General features: G+C 38.0%; 1 protein-coding gene across 1 annotated transcript in view; it reads right to left on the reverse strand.

The window, feature by feature from the left end:
• The window catches only part of SGCG (sarcoglycan, gamma (35kDa dystrophin-associated glycoprotein)), a 91,730-nt gene that overhangs the window by 56,659 nt on the left and 9,958 nt on the right, over window positions 1–25,113 (reverse strand). Inside the window, exon 3 of the mRNA XM_011958867.1 lies at window positions 671–772. Within this exon, the coding sequence (XP_011814257.1) occupies window positions 671–772 (102 nt within the window). The remainder of the gene's footprint in view (window positions 1–670; window positions 773–25,113) is intronic.

Raw genomic sequence — 25,113 nt, forward strand, 5'->3', positions numbered from 1 at the left:
GATTTTTTTTTTTTTGAGACAGAGTTTCGCTCTTGTTGCCCAGGCTGGAATGCAATGGTGCTAGCTGGGCTCACCACAACCTCTGCTTCTCGGGTTCAAGCGATTCTCCTACCTCAGCCTCCCGAGTAGCTGGGATTACAGGTGCCCGCCACCATGCCTGGCTAATTTTGTATTTTTAGTAGAGACAGGGTTTCTCTATGTTGGTCAAGCTGGCGCAACCTCAGGTGATCTGCCCACCTCGGCCTCCCAAAGTACTGGGATTACAGGCGTGAGCCACCACACCTGGCCGAAACAAATTTCTTTCTAAGCTTCTTAGATAATTTTGTATACCCTAAGATAAATATATTTAAGTTAGTTGATCTAACATAAAGAAGTTTAAATTGTTCTTGGTAAAAAATTTTCATTTCTAAAACCTTTAGTTTATTATGGTCTAAACTACTGAGGCCACCAAATTCAGATCTGAAGCACATTAAAATGAAATAATTTTAGAAGGTAATATCAGAGATAAATTCTACAACCTATTGGCCAAGCTTTTTGTGAAGAGCATATCATGAATATGTGCATGTGTATGTGCTTTAAAAATCTTCTCTAAACTATATTGAATTTTTATGCTTAACCATGATTTATTTTTCATAAAGCACAAATTATTTGTCTTTCAACATTTTCTTACCACTCTGGAGTGTATTTCTTTGGCATACAATGGGAATAAAAATTCTGATTCCCCTTCCAAGCGCAGTCCATCTTTTGTTACATGCAAGTGGCCCATTCCTGCCTGTTTAAAAAAAAGAGACAATGCATATTTTTTTATTGCTTGCTTTTTCATTCCTCTTACTATTGACTTAAATCACACATGTATTTCCATATATTGCCTACCACCTTTTTTTCTGTATTTCTCCCAAATACTGTATTTAAAACTTCACATCTTTTAATTCAATATTCAATATTATTCAATCTTGTATACATACAAAGAGCTGTTTAGAAAACACATAAAATTTCAAGAGTCATTTTATAATAAACACTCAAGAGTCCATCACTATATAAGAAAAAGAATCTTACTATTACTAATTTTTAAAAAAATATCTAAATTAAGTTACAATGAAATTAATTGTTTTGAGGTGTACAGGTCTATGAGTTTTAACACATATATAGATTTGTGTAATCCTCAGCACAATCAGAATATAGTACAGTTCCATCACCTGCCCCAAAATACCATCATCTGAGTTCACTACGTAGTAAATGTTTATTGAGCACTTCTCAAGAGAAAAGCAAAACAGGAGGATGTAGAGGTCTGTTCAAGGTGCCTGCTCTCAAGGAGTTTACAGTCATTAAGGGTTAGCAGACTGGGTGGCAGACATGATTCTGGAGGTCACCAGTGACCACTGTGCTGTTAAAACTTGTGGGCATTTCCAACTTCATGCCCTTTGCATTCTCAGGGGCATTTGGCACCGGACCCTCCCCCTGAAACACTGTCCTCCTTTGGTTTCCATGATGCTGTGCTTGTCTGGGTTCCCCCCACCTCCAGAACCACATTCTCCGTCTCCGAACAGGCTCGTCCTCCCTACCCAGCCCTTGACTACTGGCTCCCTCAGGTTCGGTCTCAGGCCCTTTCCTGCGCTCATGCTATGAATTGGCTTTCATTTACTATTTCAGTGTGGAGGCTTATCCGTTTTTTTCCAAATTTTAAAAACTGTAGTAAAATGTCATATACATTTTACCATCTTAACCACTTTTAGGAGTACAGATCCATGCTATTAAGTGTATTCATGATGTTGTGTGACCACCACCACCAACCATCTCTAGAACTGCTTTCATCTTGCACAATTAAACACTGTACCCATTAAACAATTAACTCCCCCTTCTCCCCTCCACCCAGCCCCCTGGCAACCACCAGGGGGCTGGGTGGCAACCACCAACTTTAAAACCTTCTTGTTTTAAAGTTTTAATATGTAATTGAGGCATTGTACTTGTACACATTTTGGGGTACAATTTGAAATATATGTATACGGCAATAAGGTCAAATCTTATAGCATTTCTGTCTCTATGAATTTGATTATTTTAAGTACCTCACGTAAGTGGAATCATATCGTATTACCTTTTTGTGGCTGGCTTATTTCACTTAGCATAATGTCCTCTAGGATCATTCATGTTATAGCATATTACGACATTTCTGTCTTTTCAAGGCTGAATAATATTCTACTGTGTGTACAAGCCATATTTTGCTCATCCGCTCATCCACTGATGGATACTTGGGTGGTTTCCATATTTTAGCCATTGTAAATAATGCTATGAACATGGTGTGCAAATATCTCTTTGATTCCCTGTTTTCAATTCTTTCAGTATATAGCCAAAAGCAGAATTGATCGATCATATGGGAATTCTATTGTTAATTTTTTGAGAACTGCCATACTGTTTCCCGTGGTAGCTATTCAATTTTATATTCTAACAGTGCACAAGAGTTCCAATTTCTCCACATCCTCCCTAACACTTGGCATTTTCTGTTTGAGAGTAGCCATCCCCATGGAAGAATCCATTTTTATCTGTAAATAGTCTGTTCTGAGCTTCATACCCATATATCTGATTGCCCACCTGTCCTCCCCTTCTGACTGTCTTAAAAGCATCTGAATTCAACCAGTTGAGCTTTGATCTTTCCGCTCTTCCCCAAACAGAAAGCAGTATTTAAAAAAGGAAAGCAGGACAGTCCAAAGGATGGCACAAAGCAATAAGGGACATTTTACGTTGTGACAGGTGAGTTTCTAGGATAGAGATATGTTACCCTGGCCTGAATCTTACCTGCTAGGCAATAGACTTCTACTTTCAAAGACATCATCAGTTGAAAGCTCCGTTAACAAGAACCAAATTAAATGTGTGGTTATGCCATGTGGTTCAATCCATAAACTACAATTCGAACTGACATTTGGGAGTGGTGGCACTGGCAGTGTGCATGTGGAAGCCCCGCACACTGCTGGGCGCAGCTACCTCCCACCCTGGGTCGATGAGCACTTCTGAGCTTTTTTTTTTTTTCTTTATGGAATCTTACTCTGTCTCCCAGGCTGGAGTGCAGTAGTGCCATCTTGGCTCACTGCAACCTCCACCTCCAGGGCTCAACTGATTCTCCCGCCTCAGCCTCCAGAGTAGCTGGGATTACAGGTGTGTGCCACCATGCCCGCCTCATTTTTGTATTTTGAGTACAGATGGGATTTTGTCATGTTGGCCAGCCTGGTCTTGAACTCCTGACCTCAGGTGATCTGCCCACCTCATCCTCCCAAAGTGCTGGGTTACAGGTGTGAGCCACCGTGCCTGGCCTTCTGAGCTCTTTTATACATGTGATGCACTGGGAGGTTTTGTCTGAAGAAAGGGCTCAGAGTCTAAAGAGGTTGACAACTACTGTTCGGGATTTTCTCATGGGATCCAGCCAAGCATTTATAGTATAGTTTATAAACTTAAACCAACATTAGAAAATTATAAAAATCGATCATGTATGCATAATCAGCCAATTTTTAAAGCAAACATTTCCACTAAAGATTTTATGGCCTAGAGTTAAACAAAGCAGAATTTCAAGATTACCAATTCTGTTCTGAAAATTTGCTGCTGAATTTTTGGGTTCAAGTATACATATGGTGGCAGTTTTCTGGACTCTACTTGTTTTATCACCAAAAAAACCCTAATGTTAATCCTAGCCTCTGTGGTCGCTAATTTACACAGTCAGATTGCCAAAGCTGACTGTTCATTGTCATTTCTTTCTCTGGCTGTTACTTTCTTTATTTGAAAAACATGCAGGAAAATAATGAAGCTACTCAAAAAAAAAAAAAAAAATAGAAAGAGGGACTCATTCCCAGTTCATCTTAAGAGGCAGCATTATCCTGATACCCAAACCTGGCAGAGACACAACAAAAAAGAAAACTTCACTTCTATATCCTTGATCAACACAGATGCAAAAATCTTCAACAAAATACTAGCGAACCGACTCCAGCAGAACATCAAAAAGCTAATCCACCATGATCAAGTAGGTTTTATCCCTGCAATTAAAGGTTGCTTTAACATATGCACATCAATAAATATGATTCATTATGCAAACAGAACTAAAGACAAAAAGCACATGATTATCTCAATAGATGTAGAAAAAGCTTTCAATAAAATTCAACACCCTTTTCTGTTGAAACTCTCAATAAACTAGGTATTGAAGGAACATACTTTAAAATAAGGAGACGTCTATGACAAACCCACAGCCAATATCATACTGAATGGTTAAAAGCTGGAAGCATTCCCCATGAAAACCGGCACAAGGCGAGGAAGGAGACCCTCTCTTACTACTCCTATTCAACATAGTATTGGAGGTCCTGGTCAGAGCAGGCAAGAGAAAGAAATAAAAGGTATCCAAATAGGAGGAGAGAAAGTCAAACTAATCCTGTATGCAGATGACATGATTCTATATTGAGAAAACCCCAGAGTCTCTGCCCAAAAGCTCCTTGAGATGATAGGCAATTCCAGCTAAGTTTTGGGATACAAAACCAGTGTACGAAAATCAGTAGCATCCCCGTACATGAACAGCACCCCTAAGCTGAGAGCCAAATCAAAAGTGCAGTCCCATTCGCAATTGCCACAAAAAGAATAAAACACCTAGGAATACAGCTAACCAAGGGGTAAAAGATCCCTACAATGAGAATTACGAAACACGCTGAAAGACATCAGAGATGACACAAATGGAAAATATTCCATGATCATGGATAGGAAGAATCAGTATCATTAAAATGGCCATACTACCTAAAGAAATTTACAGTTTCAATGTTATTCCTATCAAACTACCAATGACATTCTTCACAGAGTTAGGAAAACTATTCTAAGGTTCATATGGAACAAAAAGAAAAGAGCCCAAATTAGCCAAGACAATCCTAAGCAGAAGGAGCAAGGCTGGAGGAATCACGTTGCCCAGCTTGGAACTGGACTACGAGGCTACAGTAACCAAAAGAGCACGGTACTGGTACAAAACCAGACACAGACCAACAGAACAGAATAGAGAGCCCAGAAATAAGGCCACACACCTACAGCCATCTGATCTTTGACAAAGCTGACAAGAACAAGCAAAGGGAAAATGACTGCCTATTCAATCAATGGTGCTGAGAGAGCTGGCTAGCCACATGCGTAAGACTGAAACCGGACCCCTTCCTTACACCATATAATAAAATCAACTCAAGATGGATTAAAGAACTAAAAGTAAAACCTAAAACTATAACAACCCTGGAGGATAAACTAAGAAATACCATTTAGGATATAGGAACTGGCAAAAATTTCATGATGAAAACAACTGCAACAAAAGCCAGAATTGACAAATGAGACCTAATTAAACTAAAGAGCTTTTGAGCAGCAAAAGAAACTATCAACAGAGGAAACAGGCAGCCGACAGAATGGGAGAAAATATTTGCAAACTTTACATCTGACACAGGTCTAATCTCCAGAATCTACAAGGAACTTAAACATACAAATGAAAAACAAACAGCCTCATTAAAAAGTGGGCAAAAGACATGAACAAACACTTTTCAAAAGAAAACATACATGTGGCCAACAAGCACATGAAAAAATGTTCAGCATCACTAATCATTAGAGAAAAGGAAATCAAAACCACAATGAGATACAATCTCACACCAGTCAGAATGAGTATTATTAAAAAGTCAAAAATAATAAATGCTGGTGAGGTTGCAGAGAAATAGCAAACACTTATATGCTGCTGGTGAGAGTCTAAATTAGTTTGAGCATCGTGGAAAGCAGTGTGGCAACTTAGCAAGGAACTAAAAACAGAACTACCATTCAGCCCAGCAATCCTCCCATTACTGGGTATATACCCAAAGAATAAAAATTGTTCTACTATAAACACACATGCATGCATTGTGTTCACTGCAGCACTACTCACAATAGCAAAGACATGGAATCAACTTAAATGTCCATCGACAGTAGACTAGATAGGCTGGGCACAGTGGCTCACACTGAGATTACAGTTGCTGTAATCCCAGCACTTTGGGAGACCAACGCAGGTGGATCATCTGAGGTTAGGAGTTGAAGACCAGTCTGGCCAGCATGATGAAACCCCGTCACTACTAAAAATACAAAAATTAGTTGGGTGTGGTGGCGCATGCCTGTAGTCCCAGCTACTCGGAGGCTGAGGCTGGAGAATCGCTTGAACCTGGGAGGTGGAGGTTACAGTGAGCCAAGATCGTGCCACTGCACTCCAGCCTGGGCGACAGAGCAAGACCCTGTCTCAAACAAACAAACAAACAGTAGACTGGATAAAGAAAATGTGGTACATATACACTATGGAATACTATGCAGCCATAAGAAAGAATGAGATCACGTCCTTTGCAGGAACATGGACGGAACTGGAGGCCATTATCTTTAGCATACTGACACAGGAACAGAAGATCAAATACTGCATGTTCTCTCACTTATAAGTGGGAGCTAAATAATGAGAACACATGGACACACATAGAGGGGAAAAACAGACCCTGGGACCTAATTGAGGGTGGAGGATGGGAGGAGGGAGAGGTTCAGAAAACAAACAAGCAAACAAAAAACTATCAGGTACTATGCTTAGTACCTGGGTGATGAAATAATCTGTAAACCAAATGCCCAAGTCACGCATTTCCCTATATAACAAACCTACACATGTATTCCTGAACCTAAAATAAAAGTTAAAATATTTTTTAAAAAGAAAAAAAGTAGAAATTGACATAAGATGACCTGTTTCCTTTCACTTGCAAGATCCTCTTATTTTAATAAAAAATAAATCTATAAACTTCTGCAAACAACACATCACCAAACAAATGCTTGAAATGAAAAGAAGATGCCTAGGTGTTTTAGTTTTTTACAAGTCAGACAAATTCAGGTGTAATTTACAAACAATAAGATTTACCCTAAATACAATTTCATGAAATAAAGTTCACTAAATAAAATGTCCCTAAGAACTAAACATTTCTGTGAATTTTCACAAGCTCATACAGTCATACAACTCATCAAGATACAGGACAGCTCTACCACCATAAAATAATGCCCTATGGCTGGGTGCTGTGGCTCATTTTGGGAGGCCTAGCTGGGCGGATCGCTTGAGCCCAGGAGTTTAAGACCAGCCTGGGCAACATGGCAAAACCCCATCTCTACAAATAACACAAAAATTAGTTGGGTGTGTTGGTGGGTGCCTGTAGTCCCAGGTACTCTGGAGGCTGAGCTGGGAGGATCCCTTGAGCCCAGGAGGTGGAGGCTGAAGTGAGCTGTGATTGAGCCACTGCACTTTAGCCTGGGCACTGGAGTGAGAACCTGTCTCAAATAATAATAAACAGCAATACTAACGTTCCGTGCCGCTCTGCAGGCTCCTTCCTTGTTCACCACACCCATTCCTTGGTAGCTACTGATCTCATTTCTGTCCCTGAAGCTTTGCCTGTTCCAGAACATAACATAGATGGTCATGTAGTACGTAGACTTTCCAGACAGACTTCTTTCACTAAAATGTTACATCTGATGTCCATCCACGTGGATGTCAGTAGCTTGTTTCTTTCTATGGATGAGCTGTATTCCACTGGTTGTGTGCCAGCTTGCCCATTCAAGGACATTTGAGTTGTTTGTTGACAATTATGAGAAAAAGCTGCTACAAACTTTTACGTACAGTTTGTATGGCAGGTCTAAGGTTAACTTTTTAAGAACAAGAACAAGAAACTGTCAACATGTTGTTTTCCAAAGAGGCTGCACCATTTTTCATTCCCATAAACAATATAGGAGAGTTATAGTTGTTCCGCATTCTTGTCAGCACTTGGTACTGCCAGGTTTTTTTTTTTTCCATTCTTAATAGGTGTATAATGAATTTTTTTTCTTTCTGGGATTTTAATTTCTTTAAAAGAATTCATCCAAATGATTATGGTCACAAACATGATTTTAACAAAAAGATTGCTCGCCTACCACATCAGTGCATGATGGACGTGGACAGGCAGCCATAAGCCCTCCTCTTTGAGCTGCCTCATGATGCCCCCTTCATTTGAAACAAGGGGGATCCATGCCAAAATTAGGGAAAAGAGCCTTCATTTTCTTTTTCTAAATTATTCTAAAAATAAGACAAGCAGGTAGAAAAACAATGCACTGTGAAGATAAAAAGAAAAACTGAAAAGATTCATTGTCCTAAAATTTGCCGGCTCCCTCATTCCGGGGCAGCTTCCCACATATAAAAGGAAAAAAAACCTCTCAAATTGACTTGCTGAATCCTCCCTGTTTTCCTTTTTGTTGACAGCTCAGTTTTCTTTTTTGCTGTACAACCATCACCCTTTCTACAACTCTTTTCATCTTCCTAAACTGAAACTCTGTACCCACTAAACACTGCATTTCCTTCTACCCCCAGCGCCTGGTAACCACCATTCTACTTTCTGTCTCTACGAATTTGACTACTCCAGGTACTGCATATAAGTGGAATCTGAAATATTTGTCCTTTTCCACTTATTTCACCTTATTCTAGTTCCTTTGCCTTTAAATATAAGTTTTTAAATAAGCTTGTTGATTCTACAAACATTTGTGCTAGGATTTCAGTTGGCATTGTGTTGAATACAAGTGTCAGCTTGGGAAGAATTGACATCTTAATATCACGTATTCCAGTGCATGAACACTCTCTATTTTTCCATTTATTTAATTTAAAATGTCTTTCATCAGTGTTTTTTTTTTTTTTGGTCCCAGCCTATAGCTATTATACAGTTATAATACACACAGATATATTTTTCTTGGGTTTTGCATAATTATTTTATGTCTCTTGGTGACATTATAAGTGGTTTTAATTTTATTTCATATCAGTTTTCATGTAGTCAGTATTGATTTGGTATATGCTTTTATTTGCAAACTGTTGCAGTTGTTTTCTTTTAACTGTTTCTTGTAAGTAGCATAATAGATGGTTTTTTAAAAATGCAATTTGATAATGTGTTGTAATAATAGTTTGATGTCTATAGTCACTGTAATCACTGGGTGAGTAGAACCCCCACTGCCCAGCACTGAAATCCCCCAGTGCGGAGTGTTGGAGCACAAGTGGAACAGGAAGCGCATCTGCCTGAAGGAGAGGGCATGGCAGAGGTAGGAGAATGGAAACATGAATGAGATTGACTGAATAAGTAAATGAACAATGGGAGCCAAGCTCCTCATTGTAGGGGAAAGGAGGTACAAACATAGAAAGGGAGAAAACCAGGTTAAACCCTGTGATATTGAACAGAAAATGAAATTTGTCTGAACTCACCATTTTTAATGCATATATAGATAGGCACAGAAATAAATGTTGATGTATGTAGGGGGGTGTGTGTGTGTGTATGACATGTCCTCCCAGAGGGCCTGGGAGCACAAGACCAGCAAGAATATCTGGCTCTGGACTCATTCTCCACTAAAACGAGCAAGGGCTCCTTGGAGAAACAGCTAATTCCAGGGCTGGAGTAAGGAAAGGACGAGGCGAGCATGGAAGATGTTGTGTCAGAAAGGAAGGGCTCAAAGAGTGTTATGGGCAGTGAAATGACAGAAAAGCCTGCTCAGAAGGGCTCCCACAAGCCAAATTGGAGAAAGTTTGAGCATCAACATAAATGTCAGTAAAAGACTGAGAGCCCATTGGATAAAATTGGAAACTATGAGTCCATGGGGATGTGCATAAATTAATGAATAAATTGAAAGGTGCATGAAGAACTAGATATTTAAGTAGTTTCAAACCACCTCCTCACAAAATAATTCTAATTGTAAATGGGAAACTCGTAATTTTACAGTCAAGCCTGGCCCTTTAATCAACTGGTGAAAGTGATGAATGATACAAAATAATGTTTCAATTTCAGAACCCTTAATGTTATCACATCTGCAAAGTCCCTTTGTCCACAGAAGGTAACATTTGGGAGTAAGGATGTGGACATCTTTGGGGAATCACCATTCAACCTACCGACGCTCACTCACCAAGGATGAGGTGGTGGAAGCTGCTGAGGTTCTTGTCAAACTTCCATGAATATTTACACCAGCTGGGATCTAGTTGAAGTGCAGACACTGATTCGGTGGAACTGGGGTGGAAACTGAGATTGTACATTTCTCATGAGCTCACAGTGGGTGCTGCTGCTGCTCCAGGGACTGTGCTCACTGGCAAGAGCATAGCAATGGTTCAGAACCCTGACTGCACGTTGGGAGCACCTGGAGAGCCGTAAGAAGCTTGACTGCACATTGGGAGCACCTGGAGAGCCGTAACACGCTTGACTGCACATTGGGAGCACCTGCTTGACTGCACATTGGGAGCACCTGGAGAGCCGTTAATACGCTTGACTGCACATTGGGAGCACCTGGAGAGCCGTAAGCAGCACAAACACCTGGGCCCTACTCTCAGAGGTTGAGATGAAATTACTCTATTGCATGATCTGGGCATTGGGAATTTATGAAGCTTCCAGGTAATTCTATTGTGTAGCTAGGGTTAGAAACCTTGAGTGTTGTGTGAGAATTTTCTATGGCCTGTGTCTGGCTTAGTAGGAAAAAATGTACTCAGTAGTTAGCAGTGCTTGCATTGGTGTGGTGTGGTGTGTGTGTGTGTGTGTGTGTGTGTGTGTGTGTGTTTCCTGTTTGGGGTTCGAATTTGGGGTTGGTAGGAGATTTCCATTCTGGTGCATTTGCCCGTGTAGTGTAGGCTTACTCTGAACTAGAAGTAAAGACAAATGAGATTTAATTTTTCCAAGCATTTCACATATCGTGCTCTGTGCTGGGAGCCCATTCCACCAGCACTTGCCCCCTCCTCTCTGTATTATGCGTATCTAGCACTGTGCCTGGCACATTATAAATGCTTGTTGAATTCTACTGTATTAGACTAAATCCCCATCTGGAGGCATTCATACTTCAGCAGAAGAAAGAAAGAATAATAAGAACTATAGTAGATGTGTATACTATAATGTAGAGAACAGCGTGGAATGGGAGGAGCCTGGAGTTGCATCTTATTAGAGTGACTCTTCAACTAACACATATGTAGGAGTAAAACCTCAGAAAATATTGGAATTTTCGGGTTTTGTAATTACAACAAAATCAAATACAATTGAAAATTACCTGATTGAAGCTACTTCAATCTGTATAGACTGACTCAGAAACAGCAGGATCTGTTATTATCTTGCAGGCTTCCTACTGCTCCAGTCACATACGTAGAAAATGGAAACCACTAAAACGTCCTATTAGATACCAGCATGACGCCTACATGCCCGACCTAAACAAAAGTTAGATACACAACACCTTTGAATGAATCTCCCTCTTATCTTTTTTTATCAGATGGAGTCTTGCTTTGTTGCTCAGGCTGGAGTGCAATGGCGTGATCTCAGCTCGCTGCAACCTCCACCTCCTGGGTTCAAGCGATTCTCCTGCCTCAGACTCCTGAGTAGCTGGGATTACAGGTGCGCACCACCACGCCTGGCTAATTTTTGTATTTTTAGTAGAGACAGGGTTTCACCGTGTTGGTCAGATTGGTCTCGAACTCCTGACCTCATGATCCACCCGCCTCGGCCTCCCAAAGTGCTAGGATTACAGGCGTGAGCCACCACACCGAGCCCCTCCTATCTTTAAGTGGCAACAAAATATGTGAGGCAAAACCATAAGCTATGTCAATGCTCTGAAGACCAAAAATTGAAATTTCTATGTTTTTCCTATTATCTGAAACTTGACTATTTCTCTATTAACAAATAATTTCTTAAAAATAATAGAATTTTATACATACATTTTCACTGTTGAACTAGTCTTTAAAATTTTATTCTTTTTAACTTAATGCATTTGTGATAATTTAAAGTCATTGGCAGGTAACAAAAGTAATAATGTAAAATTACTTTTTAAAATATTAACCTAATTTATCAGCCATTATTAGTCTGAATGCTTTAAACTTTTTCGTCTATAGGTGGAGACTGTAATGCCTTAAAATATGGGCCTCTATTTGTACTTTTTTTTTTTTGAGACGGAGTCTCTCTCTGTCGCCCAGGCTGGAGTGCAGTGGTATGATCTCGGTTCACTGCAAGCTCCGCCTCCCGCGTTCACGCCATTCTCCTGCCTCAGCCTCCTGAGTAACTGGGACTACAGGCACCAGTTAGTTTGGCTCATAATTTTCCCACCATAGAATTCTCAGTATCAAAAAACACAGTAATTTCCTGAGTTTTTCCTAGACTCAAATGGATATATTCATTTCAACAAAGTAAGGTTGTCCCTATTAACCATCATTCAGATGCCTTGATCTATTTGTATTAATACAATAAAAGCAGCACAATACCTGTCATGGGAAGAAATGAACAGAAGTAAGTATAGCATGTCCAATCTCTGTTCAATCAGCAGTTAAATTTGAGTGAGTGCAGAAATATTGGTCACTCTCTGATATTGATTTTTAAATTGACAATATGTTGAGTTTACTACCCTTTCCCAACAAATTTCATTTTTTAAGTTTATGAATTTAATATTTATCATTACTATCTTAATAAACAAGTTAAATAATTTTAGTGTTATAATTTATTTTACTTTTATTTTAGTGAAGCATAACATCTTCAGAAAAGTGAACAAATTGTACTCTACTGAATGTACCAAGTTATATCCCCACCAACTCTTTCTGATATCTCTTTATGTTCCAGTGGTATATTTGGTGTTTATATGCCATAAGGTTTCAATTAGTGTAGTTTTATAAAGAACTTACATATATTTTATAATATGATGTGTGATTTTTCTTCTACCCCATTTTCTAGCTAGTTGAGACCAAAATATAGATGTATAATGAACACTAACATGTTTTCTTACTAAATACATATATTATAAACTTTTTATTTGTTTCAATAGTTTTTCTTTAATTCTCCAGGTTTCATAAGGTAACACTAAAATTACTTGCAAGTTTTTTTTCTCAAATCATCTTCTATTAATCTATTTCTATTCCTTATTTAACTAACTCTGTTGTTGCATTTGTCAAACTTTCAGAAAAATGCCAAATTACAGTAGTGGTATCAGACATACTTTTCTTGTTCTTGGCTTCAGTGGGACTGCCTCTGGGCTTTTGGTCGTATGTTCTTGGCTGCTGGTTTGTTGTAAATATTTTTTATCATGTTAAGGAAGTATATTCAACAGCGACTTATTCTCACTACCACCATTTATGACTTCACACGTAGGGCCATTGAGTAGGGTTGATTTTTGAATCAAATGGAATGGATACAAATCCTAACTCTCATTTTCTGGTTGTGTGATCTCAGTAAAAATATTTAATTTCTGACAATTCAGTTGAAGCGTACCTGTATTTGTTGAGTGCCTATTATGTGGTAGCAGTATACTAGATGCTAGTAAAAATAATAAAAATAGACAAGCCTACTTTCATATCTTGTAAAGTAGAGCTGATTAAAAGATGCAGGAGAAGAGGTAGGAGAGGAGCTACCATAGGAGAACAACTCCAGACACAAGAAGAGAAGAATCACGGGACAGAAAGGACTCAGGAATTCTCAGATGGTATGTTCATTTAGCAGGATAGATGACACAACTGGAAAATCAGAAAAGATTGACATGGCGCCTTACAAGGACGACACACAACTTCATGAAGAATTCATATTTTTAAAATATGCATTTGAAAATTTTCATAATAGACTGTAAAGGCAAAAAATAATCAGGGGGACTGGCATATATATATATAATGATAAATTTATTATAATTGAAAATGTTGGGTTCTAAAATACTAGCAAAAGAGGCAACAGAAAGGTAGATACAACATGTAGCTCTGAAATAGTCTCTATTCATAAGAGCTTATAGTATGACAACAAATGCATAGTAACTATTGGGAAACATACAATTATTCAATAAATGGTGTTCAGGAAACTATTTGAGGATAAAAATCAAATTAGAACCTCTCCTCATATAAAATATTTGGAACAGTAGTCTCTTAATTTGGAAAAGGAGGCATTGTAAAGAGCATTTATATAGCCGGAGTGATGGTGCTTTCCACATTCTAACACACCACACAAAGGTTATCATCATCATTATCATCATGCTCATTATTATAACTGTCATCATTTATGACTACCCAGGAATTAAAAACAGATTTCCACATAGCTGAATGTGCTTCTCAATATATTACCAACAGTGTGGTGGAACCCAGACTAGATCATCAAACAGAATATACTTTGAGATTAAATTAAGAGTATCAGGACGACTGGCGTAAGTCTACATTGAATCAGTTAGTCCACATCATTTTACGCAATTAACAATTGATACCTATATTACAGTTGTATCATCAACAGTATTGATGCTTTTGCTACTAATCTGGACATTTCACATACAAAGAAAAGTCAATGTTAGACAACAATGTATATCTACCTCTCAGCAAATTTTGGAAAGCAACAACTTTAAGACCATACTTATTTTATACAACAATTTACTCAAGTGCATTTGCAAAGAGATGGAAAAATTTGTGAGGGAATATCGAGGTCCATTAAATATCATATTCTGTTAACAAAATAATAGACTAGTAAATTTTTATAGTAATGTTGGATCCATCAACCTGTCTGCAAACCCTTCAGTAATTTTTTTGTTGTAAATCTAGTAATAAATTTGTGTCATTCCTTCTTGGTCACTGCTAACTTCATATACACAAACACCTGTGAAAGTTATCTTTCATATTTACACATTTTTTGAATCATAAAATATTTACTGGGTACCAAATTATAGGTATGGCACTGTGATATGGCTGAGGATTCAAAAAAGTATAGTGTTCTACTGGCCCCTGAATTTCTCTGACACAAATAGATACACCCCTACTACAGACAAATTCAGGGGTTCTGAATGGGACTTGAACAAAGAGTACTGGAGAATTTGGGGAATGCCTCTCAGAAGACGTGAGATTTGCACTGAGTCAAGCTGGAAGGGTGCATCTTGAAAGAGTTTTAGATATTTAGTAGAATGTCCATGATAATTCTGTCATGGAGAGATTACTCTGGAGTAACATGTTCAAGATTCTAATATGCTTCATTGTTAAGAAAAGATAGACAATTATCCTCTTTTACATATCTCATGTTTTGAGTACTGTCACCTTTGAAACTGTTACTCACATTTTGTGCATATAGTCCTGTAAGTTACTGAACATCTGAAACTGGTCTGACTTCCACATTTGGCCGTTACGTATAGTCCACATCTTATTGCTATAAGATGATGGCGACTATCCACAAAACATGTCTTTGTTTAGGTTTTTTTTTTTTTTTTTAAACTCTCAGCTTACTCTATTTTTTTTTTTTTTTTGAGACGGAGTCTGGCTCTGTTGCCCGGGCTGGAGTGCAGTGGCCGCATCTCAGCTCACTGCAAGCTCCGCCTCCCGGGTTTACGCCATTCTTCTGCCTCAGCCTCCCAAGTTGGGACTACAGGCGCCCGCCACCTCGCCCAGCTAGTTTTTTGTATTTTTTAGTAGAGACGGGGTTTCACCGTGTTAGCCAGGATGGTCTCCATCTCCTGACCTCGTGATCCGCCCGTCTCGGCCTCCCAAAGTGCTGGGATTACAGGCTTGAGCCACCACGCCCGGCCGAGCTTACTCTATTAATACCTACTAAATCATCCACGCTGGGATCCATATTTCCATATTGTACCAGTGGGGTGGTGGTTTTTGTCTGAGTGCAACTTTTCACATTATTTTTATAATGAGAAGTTTAACAGGATAGCAGGCACTTTTTCATGTTATACTAAAACTAGAATAAAATAAAGAACAACTTTCGTCAAAGGATTTCATAATTTTGTGCCGGGCTTAAACTGAGCATTTAATTCACACAAGTAATCGCTAACGGTCCTTGTTCTATGAGTGTGTGTGTGCTATCGAAGAATCACAGATTGAGCATAACCCTAATGAAAACCAAGACTCTTACCCAGTCTGAACCCTAAGCTAATATTCTTTTCACTGTTTTTACGGTGTCCCAAAGGAGGCTTTTCTAAATAAAACCTAATCAAGTACGTAAGATTAGTTGGTTTACAATTTCAAGATATTATCTCTGTTAGCATTTGTGACAAAAAACTATGTTACCAGAAGACATTAACGGTTTCCTATTATTGGTAGAAATGGGAAGAAAGTGAATAGATCTGCATCTGGAGCCCATTAGTTTTGCTGTAATAATATTACCTGCGACGGGAAAGTGAGCCCTAGCTCCAGTTGGGGCTGGTGAACGTCCCTCCTTGCAGCAAGAGCCTATAGCTTAGGAGACCAGGTGTGCTGTTGCCTTCTTTATTTCCCAATTGCTGTAATATGGTTAAATCACTCATAAAAATTATAATGAAAGAGAAAATTGAAGGCATATCCCTGTGATAAAAATTAAAACTATAGTGCCATTTGTATCTTTAGACACTGGTAATAATGGGATTTGTATCACTGATATCCATGATAATGAAATTCCTCTGTACTTGGAATAGCTCTAGGTTTATCTTCCTCCTCCAAATTCAGTCTTGATAATATCTTGTCTTCTAAGAAAGAAAATGCCATTAAGTTAGTACATGTTCCTACTGTCTGTGACCTCTGCTTCAACCCTACTCTATTACAAGTAGCATATAAATCAAACATTTCAATTTGGTTTTTGGACTGGAAAGCACTGATATAATATAATACCTTTTAGAAAGACATAAATAATTTGAGAAAATGCCAGGTACTGGTTAAAAATGCTACAGTGTCATATTTTTCTTTTAATCACAGTTCCATTCATTTGAAAAACAAATGGGATGGAGATGCAGGTGGTTTAAGGCATCCATATCACACTGCTAAAATCAAATGACAGTGTGAGCTGGGCATCATTAAGGCAGGAATGGAGGAGAACAGCAGGGGATAGGGTTGGTCTGGGCAGCAGACACCTCTCTGCCACCAGCACAGTGTAGAGAAAGGCAGTTGGAAGACCAGTGGTAAAATGTTTCTAAATGGAGCCACCAAGAATGTCAGGTAGGCACAGCAAAGAAGTTGATGTCTCTTCCTTGGTTTGTGTGCCAGATAATACTCCACTGCTCTTCCTTCCTACACTGCTTTCCCTGGGGAGATGTTACTGTGAGGGAGACCACTACTACTCCTGCTGCTCCTCCCCCAACCTTGCCTAGTTCACAAGACAAGAAGAGAGAGAGAAAGCAAAAAGTTGGAAAAAACAAAAGTAAGATAAATAGCCAGACAACCTTGGCACCACCACTCGGCCCTAGGAGTTAAAAAAAGCAATAATAATAACATCAACCCCTGACCTAAACTACTTGTGTTATCTGTAAATTCCAGACACTGTATGAAAAAAGCATTGTAAGACTTTTTGTTCTGTTAGCTGATGCATGTAGCCTCCAGTCACGTTTCCCACGCTTGCTCAATTTATCACGACATTTTCACATGGACACCTTAAAGTTGCAAGCCTTTAAAAAGGCCAAGAATTTTTTTTCGGGGGAGCTCAACTCTTAAGACGCCAGTCTGCCGACGCTCCTGGCCGAATAAAAAACCTCTTCCTTCTTTAATCTGGTGTCTGAGGAGTTTTGTCTGCAGCTCATCCTGCTACAGCTGAAACAGCAGGGGTTTGGTCTAGGTCCTCCTGTTTGCTGCACAGAAAGCCAATGACTGAAGTGACAAGGAAGAAGGCTTTAATTGGGTGCTGCAGCCCAGGAGATGGGAGCTCAGTCTCAAATTAATCTCTGATCAACTAAAACTAGGGGTTTTTACAGCAGGGAAGAAATTTAACAATGTGTAGGAAAACAGGAACTAGGGTGGGACAAGGAAGCAACCATGATGAATGTGGGGTCAGGCATTTTATTGTCTGGATGTGGTGACCTGGTAAGTTTCAGTTCTTTGATACATTTTTTGAGTTTTTTGAGAGGTCTGAAGGCCCTTTCCCAAGAAAGGAACTCAGATAAAACAAATGCAAGTTTCAAGCTTTAAGACCAGAAGGGTCCATTTTTGTTTATCCAAAAAACTGTCTGTGGAACAACTGGGTCAGTTTCAGAGAGTTCCCTTCATGGCCAAGTTTGTTAGAGGCCTCCCTGTAGCTGAGGCCATACTGCCCTTTCTTAGGCAGCACACAGGAGCCAGCCCCAGGGAGCAGAGCAAAACCACCCCCAGGCGAAGCCACGGTCAACTGCAGGTGACTGCATGCAGCTGCCTTAGGGGCACCTGCCAGCCTCTCGATGATGAAGGCAAGCAAAGTGTGATGATGAACAAAGATATCTTAAGATACACTATAGCACTAACCACTAAAAATATGGTCGACATTCTGTTTGTTCATATAACTATCACAGTAAGTCTTTTTTAAAAAATAAAATCTCTGTCCAATCTGATAAAATTTTATTTATAAAATATATTTGCAAAGTGTGTTCATATTTGTAAAATACTGAACATGCTCCCAGAAAGCGTTTTAGTATAAGTCATTTTAGTTTTGGATAAATTTGATCTCTTCAAGTTCAGTAAATGATCAAGGACAGATACAATATAATTTTAGTAGTTTGCATTGTCATCTTTTCTTATTTATTTTTGAAACGGAGTCTCACTCTGTCACCCAGGCTGGAGTGCTGTGGCGCCATCTGGGCTCACTGCAACCCCCACTTCCTGGGTTCAAGTGATTCTCCTGCCTCAGCCACCCAAGTAGCTGAGATTACAGGCACGTGCCACCACGCCCAGCTAATTTTTATATTTTTAGTAGAGACGGGGTTTCACCATGTAGGCCAGGCTGGTCTGAATTCCTGGCCTCCAGTGATCTGCCTGCCTTGTCCTCCCAAAGAGCTGGTATTACAGGCATGAGTCACCACGCCCCACCAGTTGTCTTTTCTTAAATTAATTAATCCTATAAATTACAACCCTAATTATTTGCCAATGAAACCACTGCAGAGATACGGGTACTTTGCCAGTGAGACCATTGCAGAGATATGGGTAATAAAACTGACAGCTCCTTATAGAAAGTTTCCTTGTGTTGTTTGCATGATTTCATTCAGGTATACTCCTTCTTTTACTTCCCTTTCACCAGTTAAGAAATGGAATGCCTCTGTCTATATCACAACAGCACTGTCAGCATAAAACATTGTGAAGGAGATAATATGGGAAAGAATGTGATATCTGAGTCAAGGACTCCTGCTACTGAGGCTGTATTCCCTGAGTGTAATTTAAACTTTAGATGACCCTAAAGTTTGCAGTGTCTGCAAACCAAACCTGTTCTGCAACACGGGACTTAGCTGGGGCCCCTCCTCAGACCCAATCCACCAGCCTCTCTTGGGAAGCAGCTTAGCAGTATTCATTTCTAAGAGCCTTCCCAAGTAACTGGAGCCTCTCTTCTCGCTCCCTCATATCATGCCCATGCTTTCACATCCTCTCTAATTTGCCTTTGAGAGATTCAGTTATTCTTCTACTAATTTTTAAGCCTCTGTGCTTTTTCTTGGTTACTTTGCCTCTTTCTATACTCATTTGCTAAAATCATAAAACAACAACTATATTAAAGTAAATAAAAAGAATATATCCCTTGGTCATTCAATCTCTTATTTATCAACTCAAGAAATACTTACAGAGCATCAGTTTTCTGCTAGATCCTGAGTCTACCAGGCTCAACTGACATGATCCCACAGGGTTAGCAGACATTTAACAATCAGAAAAAAAGTTGTTTTTTTTTTTTATGAACAAAAATTGTGGTGTGCTATGCTATGGAAAAATAAGTCCGAGTCCTACGAAAGAGAATAATAGGAGGATCCTGTCTTTGACTGGAGGTGATCAAGATAACCTCATCAAGAAAGTATCATTTTGAGCTGAGACCCTGCATTAGTCCATTCTCGCATTGCTACAATGAAATACCAAAGACCGGGTAAATTATAAAGAAAAGAGGTTTAACTGGCTCATGGTTCTACAGGCTGTACAGGAAGCATGGTGGTTTCTGCTTGGCTTCTGGGGAGGCCTCAGGAAACTTATAATTACGGCGGAAGGCAAAGCCCTAGCAATCACGTCTTACATGGCAGGGGCAGGGGCAGGAGCAAGAGAGAGAGGGGAGATGCTACACACTCTTCAGCAACCAGATCTCATGATAACCGTCAGGACAATGCACCAAGGGGGTGGTGCCAAACAATTCAGGAAGGACCCGCCCCCATGATCCAATCACCTCCCACCAGGCTGCACCTCAACACTGGGGATTACAGTTCAACATGAGACTGGGGTGCAAGACATTTGGCCAAATCCAAGCCAGCACCCTCCAGTCAGCTTTTCATCAGTAACACAGATGGTATTTTAAGCGATCTCTACCAGATTTGTTTTTGTTCCTTTCAATTGGGTTTGAATTTGGATGGGGAAAAATTTGTATTTATTGGGTCCCATAAAACCCCTAAAGGGCTTTTTCAGGACATGGTTCAAGGACAACAAGTCTGTGTACTGCCTTCATGGTACCACCTTCCGAGTTGGTTCTCCTGATCTTCATGGATCCTGTTATCTGCTAAGAGACACTTAGCTTTGAAATCACTGAAATAACAATACGTAAAGTTGAAGTCTGTCAATAAATGATCTATTATAATTATCTATTACATGCTAAATGATAAGTCATGAAAATAAAATAGACAAGAGTCTTTTAAAAATAAACTCATATTAATGCATCAAAGAACATTTTTGTTATTAAAATGAAATTATTTTTCATTTCAAAATATTTTTTAAAGAATAATGTAATTCATAAACAAATAATTTCCCAGTAAGAAGTGGTTAAAACATACATGATTAGATTAGGCTAAACACTATCTTATTGCTAATAGTTATTTAAAATATATATTAATATCCAGTAATAAAAGATTGAAAGCTAACCATTTCTCTCTTAATAATGGTCAAGAGTATTGGTCATCAGGTAAGTTTATATGGGTAATTTTAGAGTTTTTCTCTTTGTTTTGTTTGTTTTCTTTTTGTCAATATCCAGCAAAACAGAAATTAACCACTTCACATGGTGTAGTAACATTGTACTAGTTTTCTATTGCTGTGTAACAAATTTCCAGTGAATGATGACCAATTGCTTAATGGCAAAACACAAAGTTAGTAGTTTAAACAATATAGATGCTGTTTGATTTATGAAGAGAATTGAAAATGCATTTGATACACCTCACCCACCTAACAGCATAGCTTGGTTTAGTCCACCTTAAATATGCTCAGAACCCTTACATCATCCTACAGCTGGGCAAAATCATCTAACACAAAGCCTACAGTATGGTGTTGAGAGTCTATAAAATGCAAATGGGATTTCAGAAAATATCACTACAAGGGTGATATTTTGATAACCTTCCGTGACCATTGTGCATTCACAGACCACCTCTGGTCACTTGCATATCTGCATTCTTTTCTAAGTTTTAAAAATCCTTTTCAAATGATTATATTAATATAATCATAAGGATGAAATAAATGTCATTAAGATGCCATCTAATAACATTTTCCCAGCTTCCTATGAATGATCACTAATTGCTTAATGACAAAACATTTATCTAAGGAAATATCCACAAAGGCTGTGTAGCAAGGGTTTACTTTCTTGCTAAATGAAAGGTTCTTAATGGGAAAGTCCTTAATGGGGAATTCCTAATTGCTAGTTTCCAAAATGAATTAATTTTAAATCCTTGTTAAGGAGAAATCTTCCAGGGTTTCCTGACCTCCTAAAAAGCGCAATGTTACTTATTACCATAATAAATGAAAACAAACAAAACTTATCAACAGAGTATTTTATAGAATTATAAGCTTAATGATAACATTTAGTATTATTATTCTTCCTTAATCACTTATATCTTTTTTTCCCAAATAAAAGTGCCCCCAAGATGTAATTACCAGAGTTAATATAATTAGCTTAGAATCATTCATCTTACCTTGATGATAACCTAAAGTTACATTCACTAAAATGCACTAAAATATTTTATATGCAAACAAAGGTTGATAACTCTGATGGTCTTCTAAAAAATCAGTATCATTCAAAATTAAAGATGTCTTATTTTAACATGCAGATATGACCCATGTATATTATTCTACACTCATGAACACTGTAACAAACTAATATTGCATATTATTTTTATAGAATGAAAATATAATAAGGACAAAGCATAATAAGGTAGTCTACTACACTGATTTCTTTTAATAACTGCATTCCTGACTAACTGATTTAACTATTATAATGGCTAACAGGGAATATTTTAGAATCTTTATGCTCAGCATCAGTTGTTTCAATGTCCTAAATATCACTTTATATTCAACAGATGTCTTTTCTGGAAATTGTGAAAATTTCTCTTACATCAAGTTTTAATTCTAAGAGTAGAATTGGATTTGTGAGATACTAGTAATTTGGGTTCTTTCTAATCCCAGCTGGGCAGATAAAACCAGGCTCAGCCTTATTTGAATTCAGATTAATACTCCTGTCAACATTTTGCTCTTGTCTTCTCTCTTTTTTTTAAACTTTTAATATTCTTTGGTGTCCTTATGCATTCATTTTGTGATGTTTTACTGGCTTTCTCTCCTAATGTTAACTTGGCATTGTTGAATACATCATTTGTAGTTAGTTTTGCCATTTTCTACAGTGAAACATTAAAGCATGACGAGGTGTTGAAATGACAGTACATGTAAACTAATAAAGGTGCCATTGCTACACTGTTGAGGATCTGAGCAGAGAAAGTCATGCTAAACTCTGTTAATTTGAAAAATTATGGGTTTCCCTATATTCTAACAACTGGATGGGTGATATACAAGCAATTACACCGAGTTTGGGTAATTGGTAATATGTTAGTTGTTACAAGCTCAAAACTACGCAGATCTCTGCAAATGCTCAAAGCCCTATTTAACTTTACCATTTCAGTGTCAAAGTGCTCAAAAGAGTTATTTTATAGACATATTAAAAGTTCTCTTATAGACATACTTCTTTGGGATGTTAATGTTCAAGAAAATATATTGGTTTATATATGAAAATAAAAAAGAAATTGGTTTCCATTCTTTTGGATAAATATCTGAAAGTGGAATTGTTGGATCATAAGGAAGTTTGATTTTTAATTTTTAAAGGAATTTCCATACTGTTTTCCATAGTGGATGCACCATTTTGCATTCTCACCAACGGTGCACGAGGATTCCAATTTCTCCACATCCTTGCCAATATTTGCTGTCTTTTGTTTTTTGATAATAGCCATCCTGACAGGTGTGAGATAGTAGCTTATAATGGTTTTGATTTGTATGTCCCTGGTGATTAGTGATGCTGAACACTTAGGCCATTCTATGTCTTCTTTGGAGAAATGTCTATTCAGATGTTTTGTCCATTTTTAATCGGGTTATTTGTCTTTTTGCTCTTGAGTTATAGGAGTTCCTTATATATTTTGGAAATTAACCCCTTATCAGATATATAGTTTGCAAATATCTTCTCCCATTTCACGGGTTGCCTTTTCACTCTGCTGATTATTTTCTTTGCTGCACAGAGGCTTTTTAGTATACTGTAGTCCCACGTGTCTACTTTTGCTTTGGTTGCCTGTACTTTTGATATTCAAGAAATCATTTCCAAGACCAGTGTCACGAAGCTTTTCTCCAAATATTTACTTCTAAAAGTTTAACACTTTTAGGCCTTATGTTTAAATATTTAATCCATTTTGCATTAATTTTTATGTATGGTTTCAGATAAGGGTCCAAATTCTTCTTTTGCATGTGAAAATCCAGTTTTCCCAGCACTGTTGAACAGACTATCTTTTCCTCATTTGATATTCTTGGCACCCTTGTCAAACACCAGTTGATCACACATGCATGGATTTTTTTCTAGAATATCTATTCCAGTGGTATATGCCTTTCTTTATGCCAGTACCATACTGTTTAAATTATGATAGCTTTGTAATATATTTCAAAATCAGGAAGCATGATGCCTCTAGCTTTGTTCTTCTTTCTCAAAACTGATTTGGCTGTTTCAGGTCTTTTGTAATTCCACATGAATTTTTGGATTGTGTTTTCTATTTCTGTAAAAAACATAACATTAGGATTTTGATGGGAATTGCACTGAATCTATAGATCACTTGTGGTAGAATGTACATTTTATTAATACCAAGTCTTCCAATCAATGAACATGGGACGTCTTCTCATTTGTGTCTTTAATTTTTTCATCAGTATTTTATAGTTGTCATTATGTAAGTTTTTCATCTTCTTAGTTAAGTTTATTTCTAGATATTGCATTCTTTTTGATGTTATTGAAAATGGGATTGTTTTTCTAATTTCCTTTTCCGATAGTTTGTTGTTTATCCAAAAGAATGGAAATCAGGAACTGGAAGAGGTATCTGCTCTTTCATGTTCATTGTGGCACTATTTATAGTAGTCAATCAAGATGTGGAAAAAACCTAAAAGTCTACAGACAACAAATGAATAAAGAAAATGTATATCCATACAGTAGAATATTATTCATCTTAAAAAAGAAAAAAGTTCTGCAATGTGAGACAACACGGATAAACCTTGAGGACATTATGCAAAGTGACATAAGCACAAAAGGACAAATATTGCATGCTTCCACTTATATGAGGTATCTACGGTAGGCAAACTCATTGAACAAAGAGTGGAATGGTGGTTACCAGGGGCTGAGGAAGTGAGAATGGGTGCTATTAATCAATGGACTTCACATTTCAATCAAGCAGGATGAGTAAGTTCTAGACATCTGCTGTACAACATTGTACCTATTGTAAATGATATCATATTGTACAATTAAAATCTGTTAAGAGGGTAGATCTTGTGTTAATTTTGTTCTTGAAATAAAATTTAAAATAAATAGAACATGAAATCTTATATTTTAAAATCTTTCAAATCAGTAAGAATTAAAGCATATGCTAATTTACAATTTACTGTTTCAAAACATATGGGATAATTACAAAAGTAAGAAATCAAACTCATGCCCCTATGAGAATTACAACATTTATGTCATTCCGCTTTGAGAATAATGACGCAAAGTCTATCCAGCATCTTCCAATTAAGGCCTGGCATTTTCTGTAGGTTAGTGCCTTTGGGTATCTTGCCTTTTGATTCCATAAACGTTAGTATTAGTTTTTCTTATTTTGTTAAAGACAGCACTAAAGAATCCTGAATACTCACTACCAATTAGCAACAGGTTCCTAACTGAAGAAAATACCACACTTGACCATATCTCACTAGAAAGGGCAGGGGATGGGCAGCTGCGGTGATGG

This window comes from Colobus angolensis, unplaced genomic scaffold, assembly GCF_000951035.1.
Source record: "Colobus angolensis palliatus isolate OR3802 unplaced genomic scaffold, Cang.pa_1.0 Scaffold113, whole genome shotgun sequence".
Lineage (NCBI taxonomy): Eukaryota > Metazoa > Chordata > Mammalia > Primates > Cercopithecidae > Colobus > Colobus angolensis.